Source organism: Hesperophylax consimilis, chromosome 10 (assembly GCF_061612785.1).
Source record: "Hesperophylax consimilis isolate HC1 chromosome 10, BYU_Hcon_1.0, whole genome shotgun sequence".
Taxonomy (NCBI): Eukaryota; Metazoa; Arthropoda; class Insecta; order Trichoptera; family Limnephilidae; genus Hesperophylax; species Hesperophylax consimilis.
Genome location: NC_142845.1, coordinates 3232619 through 3256802, shown reverse-complemented (window position 1 = coordinate 3256802; position 24184 = coordinate 3232619). Strand labels below are relative to the sequence as shown.

At 36.1% G+C, this 24184-nt stretch overlaps 1 protein-coding gene across 3 annotated transcripts in view; it reads right to left on the bottom strand.

Moving 5' to 3' along the window:
- LOC149420187 (SPRY domain-containing SOCS box protein 3) overlaps positions 1–24184 on the bottom strand; it is a 38797-nt gene that overhangs the window by 11508 nt on the left and 3105 nt on the right. For all 3 annotated transcript variants that reach the window (XM_089636450.1, XM_089636452.1, XM_089636449.1), the window contains exons 3-5: positions 19272–19465; positions 4586–4814; positions 115–345 (exon numbers count right to left, since the gene is read on the bottom strand). In XM_089636450.1, the coding sequence (XP_089492576.1) occupies positions 115–345; positions 4586–4814; positions 19272–19465 (654 nt within the window). The remainder of the gene's footprint in view (positions 1–114; positions 346–4585; positions 4815–19271; positions 19466–24184) is intronic.

Sequence of the window (24184 nt, the reverse complement as noted above, 5' to 3'; positions counted from 1 at the left end):
TAAGATTCTTCTACATTAGAATGTAGAGCAATCTAATTTTTTTTTATATAATTGTCATCTAAAGGGTTAAACTGCAGGTTTGTTAATAAAACCGAGAGTGAGACAGAAACTCACTGGTCACACGCATCAGCAGCCAGAAGACGTCGTCGAACAGGTGCTTCATCCCGGGCACGCTCCGCAGCCGGTCCAGCACGGCGGGCTGCTGCGTCAGCACCCTGGCCGAGTGCAGGAAAAGTGTCGCGGGCCGCGAGGCCGCCGTCACCAGCAGCATGGAGATCTGTGCGGCCGTGGAGCACACCATGGGGTACAGCACCTGGTGCTTATGCAGGCCGCGGAATGCCACCCCTGAAACCATTATAATGTTAGCGCAGTATTTGAATTATTGGTGCCACTGACTTTAATTAGGTATCTGCCTCTGTCGGCCAAGCAGAGAACTACTCAACATCCTTGGTTAGCTGAACCACGGCCCGAGGCGGTCCTCTTATCTCTACAGTCTAACGGGAGGATTCGAATTGAAGGACAAACACAACCTCGCCGGTCATTGTTGATTAAGCATTTAGCATTTCGTCTATCTGTAAATTCGTTTGTTAGGTTTCGGTTCAAGATAGTGGCAGCTTGGATACTACCTTTTTATGGTTATAACCAATTACAATTTTGTATATCATATTAACCAACATTAGCATAAGAAACTATGGTAATTATTCGGAATCGCTGGACAAGGATTATATGAAATATTTTTAAATAAAACCTTCTGATTTACCTTAATTACTATAAAAGGAATCTGACTGCATTTGGGATATTTTTAATTTTAGCATTTTAATTTTTAATTAACCTTTTGAACGCGTTAATTTGCTCCGTTTTATCTATACCCGTACGCGGTACATATTTTCAAATACCTATGCACGCAATTAAATGTCAAATTATAGCATTCTGGCATTATTTATTGGACTATATAGACAGAACAGATTATTCTCCACAATATGAAAACAAATCCTCGTGTTTCAACACTCTTAGATGTTTATAAAAACAAAAACATAAAATTTCATACAAAGACGTACCGTATCTTTTGAATGTGGTCCCGCCATTCACTCGCCGTGTGTGTACTTAGGCCACTGCGTTGATAGACATAAGTGGGACACCATGATCACTTATCATTTTTAGTTCTGAAAACTTTTTCTCAAACTCTTTTCTAAACTCAACACTTAAAAATAACACATAAATTTTATATCACTTAATAAATATTGTTTTTTAAGCACTTTAGAGGAATCTCTGTCTGTCACATTTTTTTGGAACTATGGTAAACTTTAAAACAGGGTTCGATACATAAAGACACACCACATTCTTTACATACGTATCTCGTTAACTGCATTTTTTTATTTTTCAATCGGCATACACGACATCGTCTACGCGGTTTTTTTATTTTGCCAGTTGATGGAATCAATTCGGCCATATGCTTAGCGGCATATTTAGGCAAAACCCGAAACGGGTTGAGGTGGGCTGATGTATTAGGCTCTGGTATTTGAGAAATCTCTGGTTTATATTTCTCAACTAGTTGCATAATAACCGCCAATTGAAAATCTGCTAGAGATTTTTTTATACCTGTCACTTGGGTGTACAAAATAAATGAATTCAATAAATATAGGTCAAGTATGTGAAAAAATACTTTTTTATACCATTTTATGGTCTTCCTCATACAGGATAAACTGCTCAGCATCATGTCGCTTTTGTCAACAGCTCCCATAGATTTATTGTAATCAATGACACAGGCAGGCTTGCGAATGGGTTGTTTAGTTTGGTGATTTATTTTACTGGTTTCCTTAAATGAGTTATCGTGCAAGGTAGTTAGCATATGTACATCCCTTTTATCACACCATTTTAATGCTAAAAGGGGACCGCGGCTTTTTGACTCAAATTCGCCTTTTTTCAGTTTAATAAATTTTGGCATTTCCTTCCGGTTCTTTTTTACCGTCCCACAGGCATTTGTTTTTTTCGAATGCAAAAAATTGAATAAATTTGGACTTGAGTACCAATTGTCACACCATAAATTGTGCCCTTTGCCAAAATAATCAGTTAGGAGTGTAGTAACAACAGCGCCGGTTATTCCCAAGTTTTGTTCATCTGTAATTTCCGTGCCTTCTCCGCAGTAAATTATGAAATCTAGAATGTATCCAGTTTTCACATCACACAAAACAAACATTTTGATTCCAAAGCGATGTCGTTTTGATGGAATATATTGCTTAAAAATTAGCCTACCCTTGAAAACAATGATACTTTCATCTATACATAGGTCTTCATAAGGTATCACAGACTCCTTAAATAGTGTTCGGGTGTGATTTAAAACTAACCTTATTTTATAAAGACGATCTATAGGAAGCGAATTTGAGTCACAGAAATGTAAATTTTGCAACAACAATTGATATCGGTCTCTACTCATGATCTGGCCAAAAATAGGGGAACTTAGAAATATATTTGTACTCCAATACTCTTCAATAGTCAAATGTTCGTTTCTTGTCATAAGCATGGTTATTGCAAAAAATAGATACATTTCTTCAATACTTGTGTCCTTCCACTTATGAATTCGTGACTTCGCACCAAATTCCTTTGAAATGAGAGGAAAAGTATGGTAGTCGTTTGTTTCTCGAACAATTTCATTCATAATCGAGTATCCGTATCAACTGTTGATACGGCCGCGTGTGAGTATAGACTTTTTGCCGTAACAACAGTTGATACGGCCGCGTGCAAAAGATTAAGTAAATCGAAAATTCACTTTCGTTGTATGGGATGACAGCTGGAATGATTTCTGTTGATAAAATTATCTTTTGTTGATATTCCTGATACGAGTGGCTATATTTTTTACCATGTGCAAATACTAGGTAGGTACTATTTTAGCCAAACTCGAAAAATAAAATAAAGATATTTAGGTATGTTTTATAAAATAGAAAAATTAAAAAAGGTGAGGTTATTATAGGTTAGGTTGGATTATTATAGGTTAGGTTGGTTTATTATTAGGATTTAAGTTAGGTTAGGATAGATTGGATATTATAGGTTAGGTTGGATTATTATAGGTTAGGTTCGATTATTATAGGTTAGGTAGGATTATTATTAGCATATAGGTTAGGTTAGGTTGGATTATTATAGGTTAGGTTAGGTTGGATTATTGTAGGTTAGGTTCGATTATTATAGGTTAGGTTGGATTATTATTAGGATATAGGTTAGGTTAGGTTAGGTTGGATTATTATTAGGATATAGGTTAGGTTGGATTATTATAGGTTAGGTTAGGTTAGGTTGGATTATTATAGGTTAGGTTGGATTATTGTAGGTTAGGTTGGATTATTGTTGGTTAGGTTCGATTATTATAGGTTAGGTTGGATTATTATTACGATATAGGTTAGGTTAGGTTAGGTTGGATTATTATTAGGATATAGGTTAGGTTAGGTAAGGTTGGATTATTATAGGTAAGGTTAGGTTGGATTATTATCGGTTAAGATAGGTGTGTTGGGTAAGGTTAGGATATAGGTTAGGTTAGGATTTAGGTTAGGTTAATTTAGGTTTGATTATTATAGGTTAGGTTACTATAGTTTAGGTTAAATAAAACAATAATTATAATAATACCTAAATATAAATAATTTAATTTTTTTAAGTAACAAAAAAATATTTTATTTTTAGAGTTTGGCCAAAACAGTACCTAACTAGAATTTGCATTCTGAAATGATTCAAATTCTAGCTACTCGTATGTATTCTAGCTACTACTACCAGAGAAAATGTCATCAACAGAAATCATTTCAGCTGTCATCCCATACAACGAAAGTGAATTTTCGATTTACGTAATTAAAAATTAAAATGCTAAAATTAAAAATATCCCAAATGCAGTCAGATTCCTTTTATAGTAATTAAGGTAAATCAGAAGGTTTTATTTAAAAATATTTCATATAATCCTTGTCCAGCGATTCCGAATATTTACCGAAACTATTTTGGCTTACCTCATATTTAACCTCTTTGTTGTTTTGCTGTTTGTTTCTTACAATAAATAAATAAATATCCCACCAGAGTTTGCATAATCGTGGTTCCTACTATGGGCTGTCAAATTGGAATAATCAATATTATGATACCTAATGATCTGAAGAAAGTTTGAAAAAAGAATTGTATAATTCCTTATTTAAAATTTTAAAAATATTATATAGTTTGTAATTAAGTAAGTAGGTATTTGGGTACCTACTTACAAATCTTAAGATTTTAGACGAAATTTTATTTATAATTTTTTTTTATTTGTAATCTATTAATAATTTTTTTGTTTGTAAGAGTTTAAATAAGAGGAAAAAAAATTAAAAACATACATATTGGACGCGAGGTCTACTATCCACAAAACCTAGTTATTTAATAATAGTGTTGACTAAATATATTATGATTATACATATACAACATTTTAATTATGGCTAACTAATATGTTCGGACCTTTCCAGTAGTGTTCAAATATTGCTTGTTCACGCTTGTCTAGATTATTGATCGCTCACTTCTCGGAGTCTTGACAAAGCTTTAAAAAAAAAGGTATATCGCAACAGAATTATCTATTACAAATAAAACTCACCCAGCGGCTTCTTATTGACAAAGAAGGAGATGGTCCCGTGCCACGTGTCCAGGTGCACGCCCACCACGTCACCGATGCGGAAGCCTTTGCCGTAGCGGTGTACGCGGCCCCCGTGCTGAATGCGCCCTGTATAGCTGAAGCCCCACGACTCGAGGTCCTGCCCCAGCAGCGAGGCAAACTTGTAGGCGGATGTGTCGAGGGCCACATTGGGTGTGCCCACGCCAATCATCTAGAAATGAGATTAATTAAGACTATTTCTCTTTTAGCACACAGCGAATATTCTATATAGCCTCGAGTTTACATGAATAATAGTTCCACTAAGTTTCACAATATGTTTCACCTGAATATATTTAAAATTAATATCGCCTACTTCAACCCTCTGACCCAAATGTGTCGACTATACAGGGTCGATGAAATTATCCATGAAAATGTGTTCGGCATACACTATTCTATTATACTGGGTGTTAAGGGATGTACTTGACTTCCTTTTACCAGTGATTTGGAGTAAAAAATGTAATTGAAATTTTGGTCTCCGGTAACATTTTCAATGTTTTTTTTTCAACTCAAACATACAAAATAAGGCTCTGAAAGTTATTTTGGTTATAGAAATGAGCAAAAGAAATGGTTTTGCATTCAAAGGTCAATTAGATCCTTGTCTGTGTCCTGTGTCCTGTCAATAGTCCTACTAACTCCCTCAGTGAGTTTCTATACAAATTGAGTAGTTGCCTGATTTCTCATTACATCCAGTGCCGAAAGTTGACCCGCTTTTCAATGTTTAATTTAGTGTGGCAAGCTTCCACCTCTTCAGCTAACTTGGAGCAAATGGTGCTTTCGCCCAATTCCTTGTTAGCCTGTCAGCCCGCTCATTGCTCTCAATGCCTTATGTCCTGTGCAACTGGACGTTAGTGATGTTATCTTTTAGGTTCTGGGCCGGCCCTGTGCAGGCGTTATTGGAGCATTTTGCTACGGGCGCCGACCTGCCAAGGGCTAAGGAATCAAGGTGCTGATAATACCTCACATCTAATACAGCGACATTGAGGTTTTCACTAGCGCCAGGCGCCGTTTGGCTCAGAGCCGGCCCTGTTAGGTTACAACGAAGCTATCAATTATAAGCTAAGCTATCGAAGCTGAGCAATTTGAGAGGCGGTTTTGGGTACTGCCGCCCCCCGGGAACCATTTATTGGATAACCAACACAGCTGCGTGCTAGATTGGGAGAGGCGGGTTTGGGTGCTGCCGCCACCCAGGAACCATTTATTGGATAACCAACATAGCTGCTTGCTAGATTGGGAGATGCTGGTTTGGGTACTACCGCCCCCCGGGGAACCATTTATCGGATAACCAACACAGCTGCGTGCTAGATTAGGAGAGGCGGGTTTGGGTACTACCGCCCCCCGGGAACCATTTATCGGATAACCAACACAGCTGCGGGCTAGATTAGGAGATGCTGGTTTGGGTACTACCGCCCCCCGGGAACCATTTATCGGATAACCAACATAGCTGCTTGCTAGATTGGGAGATGCTGGTTTGGGTACTACCGCCCCCCGGGGAACCATTTATCGGATAACCAACACAGCTGCGTGCTAGATTAGGAGAGGCGGGTTTGGGTACTACCGCCCCCCGGGAACCATTTATCGGATAACCAACACAGCTGCGTGCTAGATTAGGAGAGGCGGGTTTGGGTACTACCGCCCCCCGGGAACCATTTATCGGATAACCAACACAGCTGCGGGCTAGATTAGGAGAGGCGGGTTTGGGTACTACCGCCCCCCGGGAACCATTTATCGGATAACCAACACAGCTGCGTGCTAGATTAGGAGAGGCGGGTTTGGGTACTACCGCCCCCCGGGAACCATTTATCGGATAACCAACACAGCTGCGGGCTAGATTAGGAGAGGCGGGTTTGGGTACTACCGCCCCCCGGGAACCATTTATCGGATAACCAACACAGCTGCGGGCTAGATTAGGAGAGGCGGGTTTGGGTACTACCGCCCCCCGGGAACCATTTATCGGATAACCAACACAGCTGCGGGCTAGATTAGGAGAGGCGGGTTTAGGTACTACCGCCCCCCGGGAACCATTTATCGGATAACCAACACAGCTGCGGGCTAGATTGGGAGAGGCTGGTTTGGGGAGACCCTTTGACTTCTCTAACTGGTCTCTCTTGACCCATCGCCTTGCACCGCAGTGGGAGGGATAGATTCATAAGTCCGTCACTCCTGGACACATTAATCCCTAGATTCCCACCAACCTCTCATATATTTTTCCTTCCCAGAACTTCCTCACCTTATTTTCCTTAAAAAAAAACCCTCCACACAGCATCTGCTTCAGCAGCATATAATTTGCCATAATTCTACTAATCTTATCTAAATTTGTTTGTTATTTATAAATAGTATAAAATAAAATCGCTATCCGCGTCTGTCTGTTTGTGCGCTTAGTTCTTCTAAACCACGCATTGGATTTTGACAGGGTTTTCACTATGATTTAGAGAATTTCTTCCGGAAGGTTTACATATATGATACATGCATATTATATTTATAGAAAGTAGATGTTTTAAAATCAAGTTATTAAAATATATTTTCGGGCAAAACATTGCTAACGCTGACTAAACCTTGTGAGATACATCAAAATGTTGTACTACATAATTGTACATCTTAAAAAGGCCTACAAGAAAGTTTGCACTGGAATATGTATATATTATCTCCTAAAGATAACCCCCAGCAACGACGGGGATACGTCAGCTAGTTATTTATAAGTGACGACCTCCTTAGACTAGGGGTAAGGCTCTCGACTGACAATTCAAAGGTCGCGAGTTCAAAACCGTGTTTGGTAACCTGATCTGAAAAGCCAGATAGATACTCCCCCACTTTCCTCTTCCCCTCCGCACTACCTTCAGCCTCACAACTTACCCCAATTATTGGGGATGCCATAGTCTCACTGGCTCCAGACTATTGGGAGCAGTTGGGACTCTTGGACAGTATTCACACTTAAAAAAATCTTATGGACGATTAGTAGCAGAGGAGACAAATGTGTCGGGTTCCCATCCAGGCGTTGAGATTTCAATTCCTCTGCTAGGTAAGTCTTCAATTATTAGCACAATCAGCATTACTATACTTGTTTGTATGAACTGTAGATATATTTTTATTTGTTTTATAAAGTTGAACAATGGTTTGTGATTCACAAGTTACGTATAATAACAATGGAGAAGTTTCTTTGTTCTGAACATGTATCAATATTAGCGATTTCGATCAACCTTCCCCGCAGCAATCAAAATTTCGACATACCGCTGATTGCTTCAGCCCACTTCTTTCTGACCATAAATTATTTTCCTTAAGGCCTCCTGTGTGGAGTTCATATAAAAATATTTTTAAAGTTGGAACCAGTGATCGAGTGTTAAGTTTGAAAAATTCGACATAATTGATGTTGTTTGGTCCAACACGATTTTTTTATATTTTTTCAAATATTCGGTTTTTTGTGTGAAGTATTTCAGGAAATTTGAATTTTAGCAGAAGTTGGGGATGCCTGAGGAAGACATGGCACGATCAAGTGAATCCGATACTTGAGGCGGGCCATGTCAAGAGAATAATAGAAGAGTATGTATGAATGTTAATGACGCTAGGAGTGTGTGCCAAGACCGAGTTATTTGGCAGTCCATCCTGTCTGCCTACACCACGTGATGGTTAGTTAGTTAGTTTCCCACTTGCGTGAAACAATCCTATTACAAAATCTCAGTTATTTACAAATATGTAACTTAAAATTACTAAAACACTACTCAGTCAAAGGAAATGTTTCACAATATCTACATAAAATTACAAAAATATATAAAAACTCTTTCTTTCTTTTCGGGAACATATAAATGTGATTGTTAATAAATCGCTCAAACTACTTGGCTTCATCACTAGAACCACTTCCGACTTCAAAAATATAAAAACCCTTTAATATTAATTAACCCCTGCTATATCCATTATAATCAGTGTGTCACCTATCATAAATTATGTATTTGAATTATATAAAATCCATTAAAATATTTTTACCTAACCACACAATAGATTACCGATAACCTTATGTTGGGTAAATCCTTAAATTGATAGTCCTAATAGGCATAATTATCATAGTTCTATAGATAAATTCATTTGATTTTAATAACAATACTTATTTGGGAAATATCATATTTCACGAAAAACCCCTCATAATTCAAACCAACCTACTATGTTAACCCCTCCCCTCAATGTAATTTGCCTATGAATATAAACCCTATAGGCCAGTGCAATTAGCGCCAAAAAGGGGGTCGCGATCGAAGTAATTCCGGTAGTCCCAATTTTTTTAAATATTATATAAACTGATTTCCTGATGTAAAATCTGAGTTTCCGACCTTGGCGCACCTGTGCTCGCGCCGCCATTTTGAAAAAACTGGCCGAAATCGGGCCAAAATCTAGTTTTTCCCAAATATCTCATTTCCAATGCAAATTTCGGCTAAAGTATCTTTACAAGTATAATAGAACATAAAATGACCTACAACTTTTGGAAAAAACAAATTTCTTCTATCTCTAATAGGTACCGAGGTATAAAGTCGTAAAGGTGCGTATATTTTTGAAAAAACAAGTTTTTTGCGCGACTAGCTTTGGTTTTTTATAAATACCTCGTTTCCAGTGGAATTTCATGAAAATTTTATTGATACCAATTATGTAGATAATAAAATTTTAAAAAAGGCTGTGCAGTTTTTATGTTTATATAGTTTTTTTAACCGATATAAAGAATAAACAAATCTTGGTAGGTACGCACAGAAAATCAATCACGGTTTATTATCACGTTATTAGATTTTTGTTTGCATTTTTAAATACATACATCTATAAATTTACTAGAGGGCCCTTCGGTATGGGGGGGCTACCCCCCCACCCTTCTACTCCTCCCCTCCAGTTCTCTTCACAGACAGTTCCATCCTTCGTTGGACTGCTGGATTCGTTTATCTGCATAACATTTGTGAGGGTATCCAGTCATTCTGTGGGATCGAATCAGAAACGTCAGAGCAACATGTAGAGATGAGGCCTACAAGAATTAGGAGGGATGATCGAGACGTTCAAACTCTCATTGATTGGTTTGCTTGGCATGAACCATTTCCTAAAACAAACGTGATTATGTCTATTAGCAGTGGCACAATCGGGGATAGCAAAGTCACTTGTCACCCGTGGTTGACGGCTCTTCTTCCTCACCGCACCAAATCAATGCGGGGGTGCCACAAGGATCTGTGCTATCTCCGACGCTGTTTTTATTGCACATCAACGATCTCGTTGAATGTGCACCAATTCACTGCTACGCTGATGACAGCACCGTTCACGAGGGTTATCTTTTTGACAGGCCCCCTTCCATCTATGATGTCCGAACAGCTCGGGAAGTTTTGAAGCGAAAAATTGACCACCACCTAGAGATGGTTCGTGCCTGGGGTAAGGCCAACTTGGTCAGTTTCAACGTCTCAAAAACCCAAGCGTGTCTGATTTCGGCAAAGAGGGAGATCAATGACTGTCTGGTGCAATTTGATGGGAACACTCTCCCCAATAAAGACTCCATTGAAATGTTTGGAGTTACTATATCAGACCAGCTCAAGTATCGGGGATCCATAGAAGCCCGAGTAAATCAGGCCTCCAAAAAGTTGGGCGTCTTGTACAGGGCTAGGAGATTCTTCAACAGTGACCAGCTGCTGACCCTGTACAAGTCTCAAGTCCGCCCAACTATTGAATTTGGGAGCCACCTTTGGGCTGGTGCCCCAAAATACTTGATAAACCTGCTTGAGTCTGTGCAAAGGAGAGCGATCCGTCTGATTGACAATCCATTGTTAACAGACCGATTGCCTTCTCTGATGCATAGACGCAATGTAGGCATGCTGTGTCTGTTCTACAGGTATTTCAATGGAGCCTGCTCCAAGGAGCTAGCAGCATTGATTCCTAATACACCGGTGCACGTGCGCGAAACTCGACGGACACGAACTGAACACCCGTTCACGGTTGACGTTGGCTTCATGAGAACGGGCCGTTTTTACGACTCGTTTTTGTGTAAGTCGGCTCGTATGTGGAACGAGCTACCGGCATCTGTTTTTCCTCCCTCCTATAATCCGAGCCTCTTCAAGGCCCGCATTAACAAATCCCTTCCTACAGCCCCTACCTTACTCCGCCTCACAACGCCACCCAACCGGGTGGTGACATAGTTCCCCTGTCTGTGCACTGCACAGGAAGGGACACTCTTGTGAGGTGTCACATAAAAAATTTAAAAAAACATGGCTGAAAAGATGGGGAAATTAGCTATGTCTAAAGTTATCAACCAGAACTTTGGAAACCTACACATAAAACGTAATGATGCGATAGTTTCTCTTGCGGCGGTGACCAGCAGTGTCAAAAATCAGGGTGTGACTATGGCAATAGATCCATTAAAACTATTCCATCGTATGTGTATTGCCAAAAAGTCTGAAAGTGAAATTAAAAAATATTTTAAATATGAACTCTCTCCTGTACCATTGTCTCTTTTCTCAGAAGAAGGCATGCGCAAAGGAACGAAGTCTATATTTAATCATCATTCAACCCTCTACCAAATAATACAGAACTGGGAAGCAGTAAAATACACGTAATTGATGGAGGATATTTACTGCACAAAGTGGTATGGGGTCGTGCTCAACCTTTTTCAGTAATTTTCCAGCAATATGTCAGGTATGTACAAAATCATTATGGAGCCAATGCAGTAGTGGTATTCGATGGATACCCAGATTCTATGGAAAAGAAAAGCACTAAAGGGGTGGAAAGAGCACGGCGTGCCAGAGTTACAACTTCTGCTGAAGTTTTGTTTTTTGAAAGCATGCACCCACAAGTGCCACAGGAAAATTTTCTGGGAAATAAGAAGAACAAGTCTCGTTTTATTTCACTACTCAGAACCTCATTTGCACGATCCCACGTAACGACAGTACAAGTTGAAGAGGATGCTGACGTTCTCATAGTGAACACAGCAAATTCATTGTCATTTCAACATGATGTAGTCATAATCGTTGGTCAGGATATTGATCTGCTGGTACTCCTCACAGCTCTCTCACCTCCCAACGTATATTACCAAAAAGTTGGGAAAAATAAATCACCTAACGCGTTGTACTCGAACAAATGTTTTAAACACCTTGAAATAGTTGAAAACATTTTATTCCTTCATGCCATAAGTGGTTGCGATACAACTGGAGTTCCGTTCGGTCAAGGCAAACACAAATTTTGTAATATTCTTCTCAAAAACCACTCAGTGAATGAACTTGTTCGTGTATTTCAAGACCCAAAAGCAAAGACAGAAACAATCACTTTGGCTGCCGAACAACTATTTGCACTTTTGTATGGCGGCAACGAGAAATCAAATTTGGAAATTTTAAGGTACATCATTTTTGTCAAAGGAGTAAAAAACAACAAATTCAATTTATCCAGGCTACCACCCACCAAAGATTCAGTCCAGCAAGACGCTTCAAGAACATACTTGCAAGTGCAGACTTGGCTTGGTCACGATAAAGATTCGACTGAATGGGGGTGGAAAAAGGATGCTGTTGGGTTACTTACTCCAGTAACAATGTTGAAGGAAGCTGCACCTCAGGCCTTGCTGAACTTCATATCATGTCAATGCAAAAAAGGTTGCGCTGGAAAGTGCACCTGCAGAAAGTCGGGTTTGAAATGTTCCTTACTCTGCATTCATTGCAATGGCAACTCCTGCGAGAATGCTGTAGAAGCCTTTGTTGATGACGATGACGAGGAATATGATGACCCAGTCGCCACCAATTTGGGTGATGAGACAGATGAAGAAGCTATTCAGGGCCAGAAGTAAGAAACTATAGTCAAGTGCTCGTACTTCTGTCTAAACTGATCTACCATTAATTTTATTTTTTGTTATGCTGACAACTTAACTAATAAAGAAAAGAATGTCAATAAATGTTAATTTCACGAAAATACCAATTTTTTATCTTTTTTATGTACCTTATCATCTTAATTGTATTAATAATCTTAAATGTATGTTGTGATTACGTTGATAGGCATGTCAGACCAAGCTGCGAGCACAAATGTAGTGGCTTGGCCAATTTTAGTGGTCTTCCCATTGGGAATGTATGACGACCGATATGCTGAAATAGTCTATCTACTATATTTATATCTAGGTCTGACACAGGCATGACGATTGTTGTCAACGTATATGTTCTTAGAACAATAATTGTTAAAGAAAAATAAAATCAAGGAATGCCAAGTTTAAAACACCTAACCTCTGTTTCAATTTTTGGCCTGGTTTTGGTGGATTAGAGTTTGGATACGTAATAGAGATAAAAAATATAAATTATATACCTATTTCTTTAACGAAATTTTATTTTCTACAAAATTATTATCAATAAATTTTTCACAAAATTGTACTGGAAACGAGGTATTTATAAAAAACGAAAGCTAGTCGCGCAAAAAACTTGTTTTTTCAAAAATATACGCACCTTTACGACTTTCTACCTCGGTACCTATTAGAGATAGAAGAAATTTGTCTGAACAAAAGTTGTAGGTTATTTTATGTTCTATTATACTTGTTAAGATATTTTAGCCAAAATTTGCATTGAAAATGAGATATTTGGGAAAAACTAGATTTTGGCCCGATTTCGGCCAGTTTTTTCAAAATGGCGGCGCGAGCACAGGTGTGCCAAGGTCGGAAATTCAGATTTTACATCGGGAGATCAGTTTATATAACATATAAAAAAATTGGGACTACCGGAATTACTTCGATCGCGAATCGCTAATTGCACTGGCCTACTAGTTTAAGACAAAAATTGTACCAGTCTGAAGATGGCCCTAACAGGCTGAAACCGGTCACGGTCAAATAAAAACAAGTGGAAAAAGTTTAAAATTGTTTTCTTTATATTTTATTTTTTTATTTTTATTTTTTTTTTTTTTTTTTTTTATTTAACAATTTTTTATATAAGATAATGTGTCCTTACTGGGGTACCCCGTTCTAAGATCACATTGTACATGGTTATATGTTTGAAATAGTATAAGTACATATGTTAAAATACTACATAGAAAATTAAAAAACAATATTTATAGAAAAAATAAAACATAATACGAGCTTTAGTCTTTGTTGGGTTGCAAAATTATATCTATATTCTTCCTTCCCTTATCCATAATCCATTTCTTAATGTTTCTTTTGAAGTCAGTTATTTTTTTAATGTTTTTTTTATTTCAAAAGGGAGGACATTAAATAATTTTATAGAATAATACTGCATATTTCTTTGTCCAAAAGTTGTTTTAGTTGTAGGTTGGTGTAACATGTGTTGTAATGTGGATCTTGTGAGTCTGTCTGAGTTTGTCTGTGTAAAGTTGTCCTGGTTTTTGAATGCGTAAATTAGTATATCTTTTGCGTATAATTGTTTTGGTGTCATTACATTCAGGGTTTTAAAAACATAGTCGGTAGGAGTTCTGATGGGGATCCTAAGTATAATTTTGAGAATTGCCTTTTGTGTTATGAGGACTGGTTTTATAGTGGAATCGCATGAGCTTCCCCATCCGATAAGACCATATTGTAGTTGAGATTGGGCTAATGCGTAGTAGATTTGAATTAATTGTTCTTTGTCTAAAATGTTTCTTATTGTTTTGAAGAAATAGGTTAGTTTTTTTAATTTGTTGCTCACATTTTCTATTTGGGAGTTCCAATTTAAGTTTTGATCAATAATTATCCCAAGGTATTTTATTGTTTGAATTTCAATCAATTTTGGGCAGTTGCAAGGAATTTCATGGTTCGCGGTTAAACAATTTTTATGAATTTTTATGTTTAGATTTGAATTGACTTTATCTGTCTGTTTGTTGTAAATTTTGAATTTAATATATATAGTTTTTGTATCATTTAATGTTAGTGAATTTGTATCAAGCCATTGTTTTACCTGATTCATCCCTTCTTCAGCTTTTACGAATACTGTCTCCCACGACTTTCCATGGAAGAGAAGAACTGTGTCGTCTGCGAAACTAATTACTGAGCCGTGACAGTTTAGATTACATAGATCATTTATATATATCAGGAATAAAATCGGCCCTAAGACACTGCCTTGTGGAACTCCGTATTGAATTGGTATTGGTTGACTTGATTCATTTTTAATCCTGACTAGTTGTGACCTTTCTGACATATAGCTTTGAATGAGATTCAGTTCACGACCTACGATTCCAATCTTTTTGAGTTTTTCTAGAAGATATGTATGATCAATTGTATCGAAAGCTTTACATAGATCTAAAAATATTCCGATACACTTATTACCATTATCGAGACTATGTTTTATACTTTTTACAATAGAGGCGATGGCATCAGAAGTTTCCATATTTTTTCTAAAGCCGTATTGATTTTCAGATAGTATGCGGTTTTTTTCAAGATATTGAGTGAGCTGTTTCTTAATAACTTTCTCTACTATTTTTGAAAGATTATTCAATATTGTTATCGGTCTATAGTTACTTATATCCGCTTTATTTCCGGCTTTAAAGATTGGTATAACAGAACCCAATTTAAGCGATGCAGGAAAGATACCATCCTTGATACATCTGTTCACAAGGTTGAGAAGTGGTTGGATTAGTTCATCTCTAGTTGATTTAATTATTCTCATTGAAATGCCATCTGATCCGGAAGTGAGTGTTGGTTTCAATGAATCTATAATGATTTTAATGTCATCTGCCGTAACTGTATTTAATTTAAAGGTGATATTATTAGTAAGTGCGTTGTTATTCTCATTAGCAGTACGAAGAAGTTTAATGATTTTTTTAGCTAAATTAGAACCGACATTGGAGAAATATTCATTTACAAATTGGACTATTTCCTTTGGATGTTCTTTCATATTTAATTTTTGATTTGGTGTATCCAGTTCGGAAATATCACTGTTTGTATTGTTGTTAGTATATGTCATCTCCCTAATAATTTTCCAGACAAGTTTAGGGTCGTTATTACAGTCTTGAATCTGAATTTTATAATAGTTACCTCTGGCATATTTCAGAAGTTTGGAACACATATTTCTATAATGATTATAAAGATTTAAAAAAACATTTATATTCACGTTTCCATAAGATTTTGACAGTTTTCCGTTTTTATTTTACTATAACTTTGCAAATTCACATAACCTAAAATGGAGGGAATTTCACGCGATATGGCATCTGAATACCAAGTGTTTTCGGAAGATGAATCTTATGAAAGTGACAGTGAGTACGAGCTTGTTGCTTGTGATTTTGAAGATCCTGATGATGATAGTGTTAACAGCACAGAAAATAACAATGATAATGATGACAGTACAACAAATGTCGAACCAAATAATTGAAACGAAATGACAGAAACTTTCGTAATTCCCAAGTTTTCATATTCTCCTACGACTTCCGGAATTAGAATTCCAGACAATCTTAGACCAAACACTGCTTTAGGATTCTTCCAATTATTTTTTACAGAAGATTTGATGTCTCCAATCGTGTCGAAAGGAACTTATTACTCAATTGTTCTCTATCCTGGATAATGTTTTAAAAAGTACCATACTATGCAAAAATATAAGTAGTCCATAATGTTTTCTATAAACTGTTTTTTATTTGAAGAATAAATCATAACGAATGAATTTTTAACGATTTTTTTGTAACTGCCTGTCAATAAATTAATATTTTGCCATTATTTAAATTAGAGTTGGCTGGCAAAAAAATATTAAAAAATAATGGAGTGGTAAGGTTTAAAACATGGCTATATCTTAAAAAGAAAAAATAAAATACCTAGGGGTTATCATTGATACACACTTACGCTGGACTGACCACATTACTTTCATCACTAACAAACTAAAACGAGTCATGTACCTAATGAAGTCCATTAAAAACATTTTCCCTCTAACAATACTCAGATCCATATATTTTGCACTGTGTCAATCCATTGCCACATATGGAATACTAGCTTGGGGAAGTGCTACAAGAATGACAATTGATCCAATTCAAAAAATTCAAAAGGCGATAATTAAAATAATCCTAAAAGTACCATTTGACACAGAATCAAGCGAAATTTACAAAACATTAGAAGTCTTGTCAATAAGACAACTTTACGCCAAATCTGCATTACTGCACCTCCTCCAACACAAACTCCATATTCCAATTCAACCAAAAACCTCGTTAAAAACCAGATCCTTAACAAATAAAACACTAAACATACCGATAACACACACCACACACGGACAAAGACACTTTCAATACTACGCTACAAAACTGTTTAATTGTATGCCCATTACTCTGAAGCAACTACTAACTGCAAATACATCCGCAAACATTCACAAAAAACATATCACAGCCTGGATCAAAAACCAAGATATTTTATTTTTTCAAAACATAATAACTCCAAACCAAACATAACTAAACCATAAAAAGTGTAAAATAAATAAACACGTTTTTCGAGATTTTACCAACTATACTCACACTTACAATACAAATATATGCACTTACATATATGTTAATATTTTTTTTTTACATATTTATTATGAATATTCAATTTACAAAAACCATTAAAATTTTATGAATATTCAATTTACAAAAAACCAAAAAAAAAAATTAAAATTAAAATTAAAACTTATAAAAAATAAAAACTTCAACAACACATAAATACTTGTCACACCTATACATAACCACGTAAACACCTCAGCACAGGTTCTCCTAGTGAGGTGTTCACGAAACATACAATATTACTCACATACAGTATCACCTTCTCAAACCTACCTTACACACAACATATTATAGTTATAAGTTTGAAATGTATCATATATAAATATAAATAATTATTCGAAACTGTAAATTATATATAGAAATAAATAAAAAATAAAAAATTTAAAAAAAATCTTGGATTGGCATTAGGGAAATGCAGTTAAAACCTTATGCAATGAATTATTATGCCCTAGCTGGTTGCATATGGTTCTATCTGCATGTTTAGGTACGTTCTAAAATAGTAAGTATATGTCCCATTTAAATATTTTCCTTTGAAATATTGATACCTCGTATCTCAGAACAAGGTAAAGTGATGTTAGAACCCTGTCCAACTGAGGTGACGAAATAGAGATGTTTGAAGTGGAAAGAACCAGAAAAATTTGAAGAGAATGAAGAAACTCCAATTCAGCTGTGGTCCCAATATCCCATCATAATGGGGAAAAGGTTGAGATACACGGGAAGACACATTGTGAAACCATAGAAAAAACACCCAATTACAACCCTTGGAAGCAGGGTTGGCATGATTTTCCTCAACTCAAAAAAAAAAACCCACTTGAAAAAACCTTGGTTTATTATACTCATTTAAAAAAATATACTTACGAATTAAATAATTCACAATATGTGTTTTAAAACCTCAGTTTATTTCAATTTATGTATATATTTACATTACATACTGCAGTAAAATAGTAGTGTAGTACCTAGTACTAGTGATTTTAGGTAGTAAAATGTAAAGTATATCTCTAGAGTAGAATAAAAACACAAAGACAGTACAAAATATACACAAGACGAGAGAGTAAAACGATGAAAATGTAACCATCTGGGTTATATGAACCAAAATCTATTTATCTTACTTCAAATACTGAAAATTTGTACGATTAAAAATCGTGCATTCCTAAAAGTTTCTTCTAATTAAGGCGATCCACCTCGACGTGTACCATTCGGAATCGAGCAGAATAATGCAGTCCTTACATAGATGCGATAAGATTGAAATTCCCGTCTGTTTTGATTTATACAAAAAAATCCCTAAAAAGCATGTTTTATTTTATTTTGTGAAGTTCAGGCAAAAAATAATTGAAAATGTTTACCGATCATAATCATCAAAATGATAACTTAATTTGCCACATTATACAGTAAAACCAAATAAGTAAGAATGGGGTTGGTAAGTAGGAGATTGCACTTATTTTTCATAGGCCTGATTATCTTTTTCTAGGCTTATAAAAAGACGAATGAACAAATTTTTAAATCAAATCATGTGAGTTTGTATTAATACGCCTCGCATCGCCTTAAGCCTGAAAAACCTAATAAAACCCAAAAAAACCCACTCAAAAAACCCGCTGGGCAAATAAAAACCCGGGATTTTTTCAACCCTGCATGTGAGACTGGGCTAGTGTCAAAGGAATTTATTTATTTATCAATGCCCTACTGGGATTTTACATAAAGATCACAACATAAATTTAAAACCACAGTAAAACACAAATAATAAAGCATAAAATACAGTAAACTTAAGTAAAATTATTATCACAATTAACTTTAAAAGAAATATTTGGATATAACACGGAATATAGAACAATATCTCGAGTGCTTACAGGAGCTACGCAGACCGTCTCCTCATCAATTATAATGTTTATTTTATATTATAGAAACAAACAGTACATGATTTACAGTGTTGAAACAATATACCTACAGGAATTAGATACTTCATGTTGGGTATCTATGATATGTTTCCTTCTAATGTCTGCTAAGTGGTATGTTTATTCCTTTACCAGGTGACTTGTGTAGTATGTAGGTGTGTGTGTTGAATGTATGTGTGAGTGTTAGTGCGTGTGTGTCTCAACAGTTTATATTATTGACATGATGATACGTTTGAATTTGGGCAGTGATCCTAAAAAATGTCAATGCTAGAGTTTAGACAAATGTTATTTAGAGTATGAACAGCTCGCTAATAAAAGTAATGTGTAACGCTTACAATGTCAGTCCCGTACAACTCGTTGCACATGTGCAGCTCCCAGTAGTAGTGGCGGTTGGGCACGAGGGCGGTGTCGCCACGCACGGCAGCGGTGCCCGAGCTGTAGCGGCGGTGGAATGTGATGAGGCTGCCGCGCCGGCTGACTAGCACCGAAGCGGAGTTCTCCACGCTCTCGCGCCACCTCCATTCTAGACCTGAAAACGTATAGATATAAGAGACGGCACGAGAGTTCCAATTGCCGAAAGCCAGCGGGACTGTGGCTTCTTCAATTAGGATCAGTGGCGGGTAATGTTCTATCGCATTGGGAGTTCAATCGGAAATCAAAGTTAATTTACGGAGATACTAATAATGCAGGTAAGGGGCCGTTCAAGTATTACGTAAGCAGATTTATTACAATTATTTTCCCACTCCTCCCCCTTGTCACCAAAAGTAAGCAAAGCTCTTACCCCCCCCTCCCATGCTTACGTAAAAATTGGTACCTATATGCATTTTTCTGTTAATGTATTCTGTTTTTTAAGCGAGTACCTAAACGTTTTAATTATTTGTGGGAATCCCCGAATATGTATTCGGTTTTCAAACATAGACAATGTGTGGGTTGCCAATGTGTAAAAAAAAAATAACTACTCCTGAGCAGTGCTGACGTAATCACTATCTCGACCCCCCCACCCCCCATGTCATCAAAAATAAGCAAAGCAAAGACCCCCCTGCCCCCCTATAGTGTTTACATAATACTTGAACGGCCCCTAATTCAAAAATTGATACTCCAAGAAATCTTACTACGGTCAGAAGTGCTAAGTGTATTTCATACTGTTTTTCCGACTATGACTACTAAAATTCTTAATGTATTAAAAAATCTGTACGTACTAAAATTAGTTATTCATGTGGTCAACGAATGCCCGCTCCATTCATTCCCCGGCGGGATTGATGAGGTTCACATGGCGACGCCTGAGGCCCTAGACTGGCTCGCCGATCTAGATGTCCCCCTCTGACCCCCCCACCATACGAAAGAAGAAGAAGAAGTTATTTTGTTTCAAATCTCGGACTAATTTGTTCGCTTTTGGAAATAACTCACATGGTTTCATAGAAATCTTTGTATCTCCCTTACTGTCTTGGGAAATATGATCTAAACAATGTTAGAAAGAGAAAACATCATGCTTTATATTCAAATCTAGAAGTTAACCACAGAAGAATTAAAATGTGCACCTTTATGAACCCAAAGGTTCGGAACGCAATTTGAAAAAAATTTATAAAACTTTGTAAATTTTTTATATGAAACAACAAAAAATTGAGGTGACCACAGACATAGGAATTAATAGACGAGAAGATAATGGCGAGGGGTAAAATCAACTGTTGAAGAACGAAGGGAGTAAGGCTGACTGTGATTCGTCAATAAATCAATCTGACAGTAAATAGGCATCTCGCATTATAATATCACCATTTACTTCTTAAAAGTAAAATCTGCTTTTGAATGAATAGACATTTTTACATGGGAGCGCAAATTATTCGCCACGTTATGAACAAATTTGCGAAGTCCAAATTCGGTTCTATTTTCAGAGTCGAATATTTCGTTTAAGTATTTAGTTAAGACACTTTTATAAATGTTCATAATTTACTTCCCAGCAACCAACCAGCTTTGTGTTTCGCGTCCAGACGTTTCTCGATGTGATAGTATATGTTTCTAAAACTGATCTATATTATACAATGTGAATATGCTTAAAATAAAGTAAAATAATGCTTATATATGGAATGTAATACGACAATTGGGTTTATTCTCTTTTTCACATCTATTTTTACAAGTTTTCATAGTACAAGTCAACATTTTGCCGTGTTATTTCGTAAAATGAACCGATGATGCCTCGACCATAGTTCGCACAAGAATGATGACGTCACGTTTTCAAATTTCACTTGAGGCCATACGCGAGCACAGCCGGCTCCAATGGAACCGGTATGGGGAGTGGGGATAATACGCTTTTAATCACTTAGGGCAGGTCTACTAATATTCATATGTCTATGGAGGTGACAATAATGTTTGTAATACATTTTTCTAATAAAATGCGTTTTTTTATATTGTATTATTTTTTTACGTTCGCAGTCAAAATTTAAATATATCAATAATTATATTTTTATTTATAATAATAAAATTAGAAAATGTATTTTTTTACTTTTGAAAAGGAGATTTTAGTTTTCGGACAAATTCTATCCAATATAGAAATATTCCATTTATTTGGATTTTACTGCAAATCGAAAATACTCTGACCTTATCTAAAAACATGGAAGAGGCTGAGGAGTTAATGTGATTGCCAATCACACACGGCTGCTGCCGTACTTCACTGATAGTCTCATGCCAGAAGTCAAAACTTTTGGTAATTATTTCACTAACCGCACTTTCAGGCACACATTATGGAAATTACACTAAGTTTCAACAATTACTATGAGAAACAACTATTTACCAGAGGCGGTTCCTTGGTACGTGCATTTGTGCATTGCACTGCTTGTCTTCAATCTCCACATAACAAATTACAACGACATCTGTGCCCCAGTGATCGATGTAAGAAATTTGTAATTCCCGTCAGGTCATTATTTGAGCTATCTTCTAGTAAAAAAATCCCGCGCAAGAGCAAGCGGTCGTGCATACCCCGATATGCACAGAACCAACTTTTACCACACTACTAAAACAGCGTCGGGCGGTATCGAGACAGCCCGAAGTAGCCGAAACGGTGACATGAGCGAGACAGATTACACTCTTAACGTCAAATTACGTGTTAGAGCAGTGCAGACACATAACCCATCCGTGCATTATCGAAGTGCTTTGACGGCGAGTGAATTTTGCATCACTTTGATCATGCGTAATGGATTCGCTTAGAAATACTAATGTTCAATGTTAACGCAACAACATTAACACATTGGAACTCGTTCGCGGTGAAATCAAACGGTTTCGCTATATTTTCAACGATGAATTGAGTGTCCTTTATTTTCAAGATAATTTTGTATTATTTAATCAGTTATTTTACAAATATAACTTAGAAGATAGAATGAATTGCAGTAGGTGTTCCCATTCATTAATTTGCTCCACCTAAATTACAGACTAGGTACATTTTAAAAGTGAAATGCACTGCTGGTAATTACAGTCACGGGCCGCGTCTGCTATTTACATACACAAAATAGGTTACTAGGTTCTTAGTTTGGGTTAATTAAGTAGTTTATGAGTGTTTAAATTGAAACGAAACTCTCGCAAGTGTCACTCCATACAAAAAAGTGTAAAATGGCAGTCAGGGGACCATTTTATAAGGTAAATTTTGAACTTTGAGTGAATAAATCGGATTTATTATTTATTTATTATACGCCTATAAGAGTTTTTACAAACATTCAATAATATAAACATTACAATTCAGTGAAACATTAATCAATATTAAAATTTGCATTTAAAATTATACAGAAGAATGGTATTATGCTAAACTAAATTGTTATTATTACTGAGGTATGTTATTATAGCCTTCTTGTAACTATATTCCGTGCAGTTGAACACATCTACAATTTATGCAGCTTTTACCATCTATCCCGACATAAATCGTTGTTTCTTGTAGTAATTAAGTTGAAACAAAGTGTAGTTTCCACAATCTGTGCCTATTAACAGTGCGGCGGTTAGGGAAATATTTAACAAATTATTATAAGCAATAATTAGTCGCTTGAAATTGTGACCGGATAAATCATCACAATGATAATTCATCACATCTTTAAAAAGTTATATAAAGTCATGGAAAGTGATGAAACAAAAACTTTATTAACTGGGTTAACCCTTTGCACTCCTAATTTTTTTTTAATTACCTACTACCAACTCCTTAATTAATTTACAAAAAAGGGATAAAAAGTGGCCTCAATAAAAAGTTAAACAAAAAATTTTAAAATATGTAATTTTTATTACTCTTTCTTTACATAGAGTACAAAAAACATAGAAATATATAAAATTAACAACTTAATATGCCCTTATTCACTTAAACTTTTTCAGTGTGTGGTATTTCTTGAAACATTCTCCTGGATGGAGGCCAGGTTTCCTATCACAAGTTTCACAATAACTTCTAACTTTTCTTCTTCTGATAATAATATCTTCATCGGAATCGTCCTTATCAGAAAATGGAACTTGTGGAGAAGGAGGAACATCTCTGTCATTTTCAAGTAAACGAAGTTCACTGTCTATTTCAAGCATGTATTGGTCATCACCACTTTCATATTCATTGATCACAGATTGTTTTTTTTTTATCCGGGGCATTTTTATTTTATTCAAGGTATATAATAAAGCACGTTAAATTATTACTAACAAATCACTAATTATGAAGAAAAAGAAATGTAAAACTATATTTTCACCTAATTACTGAGTATTATTTTCAAGACCGAACGACACATGTGCTTTCTCGGCCACGAAATATTTGCTACTAAAAACAGTAAAAACAAATGTAAATACACAAACAGAACAAAATATTATGTGATAACAAGTGAATAGGTATAAGAATCCTTTGTTATGTGTTGGGAGAAATCCCTCAGCGCTTCCTATTGTTACGCAGGTAGACAGGCAAGTACCTACCTACTTACATGCGTCGCAACCAAATAACTGCGCAGTGCATTTACAAGGTTAAAAATAATACGATTTTAAAAATTATCTAAAAGGCGAAACTTGACGAGATATATGTATTTTGCGTATTCGGAATATTCAGAATGAGATATAAAGTGTTTAAAAGAAAAAAAAATACATTTGATAATTTAAATTATTTTTCGAAATTGCGTTACTATAATGTCGAGTATGACTCGACATAGGAGTTGGTGTAAGAAATATAATGTCGAGCCACACTCGACAAAGGAGTGGTATGAGTTAAGTAGGTTAGGTTAAATTTTTTTTTTTTTCATCGTTTCTAATGACT